The 7,015-nt window shown below is 50.9% G+C and overlaps 1 protein-coding gene across 1 annotated transcript in view; it reads right to left on the bottom strand.

Moving 5' to 3' along the window:
- Positions 1-861: 861 nt before the first annotated feature.
- The window catches only part of EHMT1 (euchromatic histone lysine methyltransferase 1), a 95,992-nt gene continuing 89,838 nt past the window's right edge, over positions 862-7,015 (bottom strand). Inside the window, exon 28 of the mRNA XM_026657230.2 lies at positions 862-2,638. Within this exon, the coding sequence (XP_026513015.1) occupies positions 2,455-2,638 (184 nt within the window). The 3' untranslated portion in view covers positions 862-2,454. The remainder of the gene's footprint in view (positions 2,639-7,015) is intronic.

Below are 7,015 nucleotides of genomic sequence, written 5' to 3'. Positions count from 1 at the left end.
GTCATATATAAATAAGCTAACGTGGGCAGAAGTCCATTTTTTATTTCCATCCGCAGGTCCTTTTTATCTGCACTGTAAGAAACGTCCCTTGGGAACCCTGCATCTACAGATCGCTTAGCCAGCAGTGGAAACCCATTCATGCAATTCTCGCCCCATGTGAACAATGCTCCGGGGGGATTCACAGGTGTCCCAAGCAAAGCTGATAAGAAACTGGCATCTCAGTGCTGGGTGAGATTTTTTTTGGGGGGGGGAGAGGGGAGTAAGGGGGTGATCTCATTCGTTTTTTTCCTTGAAGGGCAGGCAACTGGATCCCAGGGATGGTGGGTTTGCATGGCCAGGGCCCGCAGTCCTGCACTGCAATCTCTACGGGCAGACTACTGCTCCTGGAGAGAGGCCCATGGAAATCTATGGGGCTCTTTAGTGGGCACAGCAATTGGCCCATGATAGAAGCCTATTTTTGGAAGGCTGCCTTGCTGCTTACCTATTCTGCAGAGGCAGCTGGGGGAAGATCACCTCAAAACACCATTGCCAACCTCAAGCACTGAGAAATCATGAAGGCCGCTGCCCAAAAATATCCTGAGTGACTTAAAAGCACAAAATTTATACTACTACTAGATGCGGGGGATTTTCATTTTGCGTTCTGAGCTTTTAGAATACACATTTTCTAGCTTTTCTGTGCAACCACGAGGGCCAGAAATTTGCCTAAAAAACCCCACAACAAACGCCCCTCCCCAAAAAACTGAGATTGCTATCTAATCACATGACTCCTGGAGCTGGGATTTAAATGAAAAAACCCCAAATCTCACAATACTTGTCATGCAATCAGGAGAGTTGGCAACACTGATGAATGAAAGAGCCAAATTCATTTTAAAGCACTTTTTTTATTGATTTCATTGAAAACAGAACAAGAAAATGACCAGAGCCAAAAGACTGCTCCTTTAAAATTGTCAAAAACATTAACAGAAAATAATAATAATAATAATAAACATGACGGCATTATGAATGTTTTAGAAGAGATGCACAAAAAAAAAACCTGTTACTGCACTAATTACAGTATTTAAAGATATATGCAAAAAAAAAAAAAAAATTCAGATAATGACCTGCCCAGCCATCACACAAAAGGTGATGGCAAATTTATTCACACTACAATACTAACAATTTAAAAAAGGTTTTGTGTTTTTTTCCTGCGTTTTATACTAAAATCACTTTGTTCTTTTTATACAATTGATAGTTTATATTCACGTGGTGAGTAAAAATCACACCAGAATCAGCACCGTTTTTGTTTTGTGGTTTCTTTTTGTTGTTGTGTGTGTGTGTGGTTTTTTTGTTGGTTTTTTTTAATGCTTTGTCCCAAATGTTTTAATAATGGTAAAAAATAAATCAGTTCATTTCAACTTCATAGTGTGTGGCTTAAAAATTAAATCGGAGGTGCCCAGAGTTGAGAAAAGGGAGGGGATGAGCTGGTGGCAATGGTATCTCCTCTCGCTGGGATGTGTCCTATCTGATGCTTGCCCAGCCTGAAGCCAGTCAAAGGTTCTTTATAGTATACGGATCACTTGGTTTTGTTTTAAAAAAGCAAACTGATTCTTTCAGAAGTTAGTGTCTTGTACAATCCCCGTCCCCCTCTAAGATTGCGAACGCAGCAGGAGAGGCAAATCCTTCCACTGGTGAAACCAACACTGAGACAGTAACATGCCCAAGGGGCAGAGGTGAGAGCTGGTTTTTAACGGAGAAAGCTTGGTATGGAGCAGGGGTGGTGGGGAGAGAATCTCTGGCAGGCTTGGAACAGAGACAGGGATGGGGGGGGCATGAAGGAAAAAGGGATTCTTTTCCATTTTTCTTTAGAAAAAAAATAATAGATCGGCGGATTTGGTAACCGACGGGCGTCTGTTAGAAGCAAATAACCTCTCGCTCCCAGCGACAGGGCCAGGAAAGACCACGCTGTAATGTCCTGCCAGGTGAGGGAGAAATTCGTGGTTTAAAAGACCTGCCCCACAAAGCTGCGTCAAGTAAACCAATGTCAGAACCGTTCCCCCCCGCCCCTTTAAAAAGTAAGTTCCATCAAGTATTCAAAGTTTATTGTAAGAGAACTGGAGATGACTTGGCAATTAATAACAGCGTTCTGAAGAGGAGGGGTAAACTCTTCCCTTGGCTCTGACAACACTTAGCACATGAAGAGATGGATGCTAGGACATCTTGCATGGAAAAACTGCGACAGCCATCCCTTTGCACTCACTGTAAAACCAGCAGCTTTCCAGGGGTGGAGAGGGAGGAACACTACAACATGGAGTCCGGATTTGCTTTCACTTATTCCTCAAGTAACAGTCGGTGGCACATCCCTAGATGTCACGAACCCCTTGGCTTTCCTTGAGTGTGTTTTCTCTTTCAATGGAAATTTCAAACAGTATGTGAATCTATCGCGTTAAAAGAGTTCAGGCTCCCGGGAGCGAGTCCTCAGAAGGGGCCGGCTGCCATGGCAGAGCTGGTGTCGGGGAGTCCGTTCTCCTGGGCGTCCTGGGAGGACGTGCTCGCTTGCCGCTGGGCCAGGGCTGTGCTCGAGTGTTTGCACTTGGGTGAACCGCACTGACAGCTGAAGTATTTGCCTTTGATGTCCCAGAATCGGTCCCCGTAGTCAAAGCTGGAAGAGAGAAGGGGACAGAGGGGGGGACATTTGGTCAGTGGAACACAACAGGAGGGATCTGGGTGCGCACGCAAACCAATACTTTAGGGGAGCAGAGACGAGCGAAACCAAACAAGGTTGCACCGCAGGGGGGTCACACACTTCATAGCTTGTGCAGGCTGAACACACTGCGCACCCTGTACCCTTCCATCCATCCCCCATCAAATTCCCTGGGTGCCACTCTCCCACCTTCTTTTGTAGGGACCCCCAACTGCCCCCAGGCTCCCCCTCCCAGGGGTCTGTGTGCCCTCCATCCCCCTCTCCCATACCAGGGTCTCCCACTCTTCTCCTCACACCAGCAGCTGTGTGCACCCCATTCCCACTTCCCCCATGCCCTCCATGGAAGGGACTACATGGCAGGGGCTCTGTGTACCCCCCTTCCCCATACCAGGTTCCCCGAATCTCCCCTCCACCAGTTGTGGGCCCCCCCATATTCCAGGCCTCCCCCACTCTCCTCCTGCATGGCAGGGGCTCTGCGTGCCCCCATTTCCCTTTTCCCCTCCACTGCAGAGTGTATCTCCCCGCCCGCTCAGAGTTCTGTGCACCCCATTTCTCCCTCCCTCCCCCCATGCCATGCCAGGGGCTCTGATGGAATGTGTGTGTACAGAGCCGATCCCTTCTAACAGGGGCTGCTGCCTGGCACTCGGAGGCAAAGGATGAAATGGGCCAGGAGGGTGAGTGCCTTCTCCACTCCATGCAGGGGCAGAGCCCCTTTGGCCCAGGGGAAAGGTGCCCCCAGAGGCTGAAACCCTTTGTGACATCCCAGCAAAGGTACAGTACCAGCAGCAGGTCGAGATTCCCCTCCCACACCAGCCTTGGTCAATATGCCTCAATCTGGACTTGGCAGAACCACGTCTCCTAGTGAGGGGTTGATTCAGTCTCGGTCATTAGCATCACTGCTGAAGTTGCCAAGAGGGGATCATTCGGTGCTACCAGTAATGGGAGCGCTCGAGCTGGACAGAGCCCCCACCAATGACATTCACCCAGCTGGCGAACAGCACGGTGACGACAATGGCTCTCCAGGAGTGCCCGGCGGGGCCAGGCGGAAGGGCGTCCCACTGCCAAACCACCCAGCCCCCCTCTCCCACAGAGGCCGGCAAGAGGTCTATGCAAGCCTCAAGGGGGGAACGGACAGCACATAAAAACGCTCCCCAGCCACGAACGTGACAAGCCTGGGAGGACTAGATGGCCCAGGGGACACCATGATGGGGAATTCAACACTTGTGCTCCACGTGGCCTGTGGGTTATTCTATCTGGCTGGGGGGTGATCATTGAGCTGTGATTGTGAGTTCCCTTCCCACCCCCAGGGCTGGTCCCTGCAGAGCAGGGGTGGGACCCTCTAAAGGAACCAGTACAGCTACTATCCACGGTGTAGCTATAAACTTACTAGGGCCACGGTTACGTGGGGAACAACATTTCTCTTTTCCTTTGCCATGTCCTCCCTCCTCCGGCACTGGAGCCCTCTCTGGCTTTAGTGCTTCCTAAATTGCTTCCTCACTGCTGCCTCGAAGGACACCTCCTCGGGAGTCATGAAGATGGTACAATAGAGCTGGAGCCACCTCGGGGAAACCCGTCTCCCTGCAGCTCCTCCTACCTCTTACCGTATCGTTACTAGGAGCCGCCACGCGGAGACACTAAAGCAGCAGGGCAGGAACGTTGCGCAAATTGTGACGAAGCGTTTGCGACATCGTTACCTGATCTCTAGGAGCTCACTGAACCCCACCCACTCAGCCCGCAGGTCTACCAACAGGCAGCGAACGAGAACGGACAGCAGTCACTGCTACCCTGGGATGGATGTGAATGGGGACACTTCTGTGCAAAGTCTCCCTACACTGTAACCATGGCCCCGAGCCACCTAGATCCCACAGGCAAAGAACCTGATGCATCCTAAGTGATGGCTAGAAGCCGTCCGTAGAGGTAAACACCACAACATACACGTCTGCAGTCTTGCCTGTCCATCTGCGCAGCGATAAAGCCTCAGACCCAGAGGCAGTAATTTTCTATTGTTAATCACTACACATTCACCTTCCCACAGCTGAGAAACGCGAGACATCATAGGGAACAGCTCCCAAAAACCCGGTAACGAAGCTCGTTTGTAATGGGAGCAGATGCTCTGCTGGAGTCTGGCACAGGGCTGTATGCTGCCCCTGCACCCCGGGAATTCCCCTGGGGACCACTGCAGCTGCTTTACCCTGCCGGAGAGCGGGAAAGGGACCACGTGGGCTGCAATCCGGCTCATTCTCTTTAGGCACTTACTCAGGAAAGCAGAGATGTCCGGCCAATGGCGAGCTGTATTAGTGTCAGTCACTGGAGAGACAGGATTTGTAAGTCAAATACGACACCTGAGGGATCGAACCGATGAATCAGAGTCTGCTATTTCAAACCCAGCTCCCAGCTGGGGAACCAAAACGCTGCCCAGATCAGGCTGGAAGCAGACAACATGCCGTTCGGCCCAGTGAGCTTCCTGGTCCGGGATCTACTGCAAGCGCATCAGCAGCAGTGGCAAAAACTGCCAGCGCAAGTAGCCCCAGTTTGGCATCAGCCCTAGGCCCTGGCTCCTAGATGAGCTGGGTGCTCTGCACCAGACAGGAAAGATAGCCTCTTGCATTTCCTTATCCTTTCAATACAGAGACTGGAGGGGCCACTGCCATGGCCATGGTCAGGAGCGATGCAAACAGTGCTGGGCCCCGGTCAGAAAACACACAGGCATGGCAAAGCATGGTAATGGGCGTGGCTCCGCCCCTCGCGGGGCGTGCGAAGCGATGGAGGGACTGAACGGGGGTGAAGCCAGAAGAACAAGTAACAGGGAGGACACAAAAGAAAGCAGCCCCTCCCCCCCTTAACTTATGCCTGCACAATTCCCAGTGCTTCTGGGGCCACAGTGTGAACAGGGGCAGCTTCCACTGGGCCCCATTCCAATGTCACTCCTGATTATCACCAGTGCAAGTAACTCCACTGAGGTCAATGGTGTAACAGTGACACAAAACCAGTGTGAGTCCAGATCCAGGCCACTCACTTCAATAGGAACTGCACTTGCTCTGCCGGGGCTCAAGCTGATCCCTTCAGACTACGAAGCTGATGTGATTTACACTGATTTTCATTTACATCGTTAGTTACTTTGTCCTGCCCGTTTTCGGATCAATTCATCCCGGACGTGCTGCGTATGCGATCGTTTTTGCCTCACCTCGGAATTCAGCCCCTCCCTCGGAGCCGAGACAACCTCTTCACCCAGCTTCGCTTCTGAATCTCATTTGAAAGTAAACGTCAGATCTATGGGGACTTCCCACGCGTTTCTATGACCAGGAACCCAGAACACATTCCTGGCCATCTCCAAAGCAGTTGGCCTCTGAACCGTACAGTTGGTCAAATTTAGAGCACTGTTGCCGTGGTGAACCCACTGGACCTATTGGTATTTGCTTAGCAATCGTTACTACTCTCTGCAATCCCAGCGTCGGGCGCATGTTGGAGGTTACTATTAGCCTGTGTCCTGGCCTCCTACGTTACAAAACTAAATGAGAAGAGGAGGAAAAGGGAGATTCAGTAGCCGGGTTTTACATCATGTGACTCTTAACGATAAGGAACAGGAACGGAGCAGCTGTCATTGGGCCACCAAGTCCTCTATCCCTGCCTTGGGTCATGGCTGGAGGCCTGACTTGACGAGAGCAATGAAACATGCAGGACGCCTCCCTTCTTGCAAGACAGGATTGGGGGGGGGTAATGAGCAGGCTGAGAATGAAATGTTGGTGCTCAGATAAGTAATGGGTCAGTGAGCTAAAAGACAACGTCTGAGTTAGCGACGATAAGAGGGGGAACACCTGGGGAACCATTTACTAAGAACAAGATACAACGGACAAGAGAAGTCGGGAGCATAAAGAGGAGGTAAGGAGTAAAGTCGAACGTGGACGGAGCATGCTGCACAGGGATTGGGTCCTGCAAAGTAACCAAGCCAGTCCCAAAACGTGCGATGCTATGTATAGTAACTGCAATGAAACGTGTACCGGTATGGAAGGAGGAGGTTTGCTGTGTAACTTTGGATGTGTTGTACACCCTGTACGTGCCCCTCACCCTGGAGCCTGATCAGCTCAAGGGCTGTTTGAGTGTATGAAGAAAGAAACCTCAGTGACGAGTTTGGAGTAGAGCCGAGTTCTTGGGAACCAAGCAGATAACGTCTCACAGGCTACCCCAGCAAATGCTAACACTGGATGGCACAGAGGAAGGGTGGTCTAGTGGTTACAGCAAAAGACAGGGGATCTGAGTAGCCAGGTTCTATCACTGGCTCACTGAGATGTTGTCAGGGTCACTTGAGGACAGGATTCGGCCTTGATTCACATAGAA

The sequence above is a fragment of the Terrapene carolina genome, unplaced genomic scaffold (genome assembly GCF_002925995.2).
Source record: "Terrapene carolina triunguis isolate 2854851 unplaced genomic scaffold, T_m_triunguis-2.0 Scaffold238, whole genome shotgun sequence".
Classification (NCBI taxonomy): Eukaryota; Metazoa; Chordata; order Testudines; family Emydidae; genus Terrapene; species Terrapene triunguis.
Note: the sequence above shows the minus strand (reverse complement) of the source record. Positions and strands in the feature narration are given on the sequence as shown.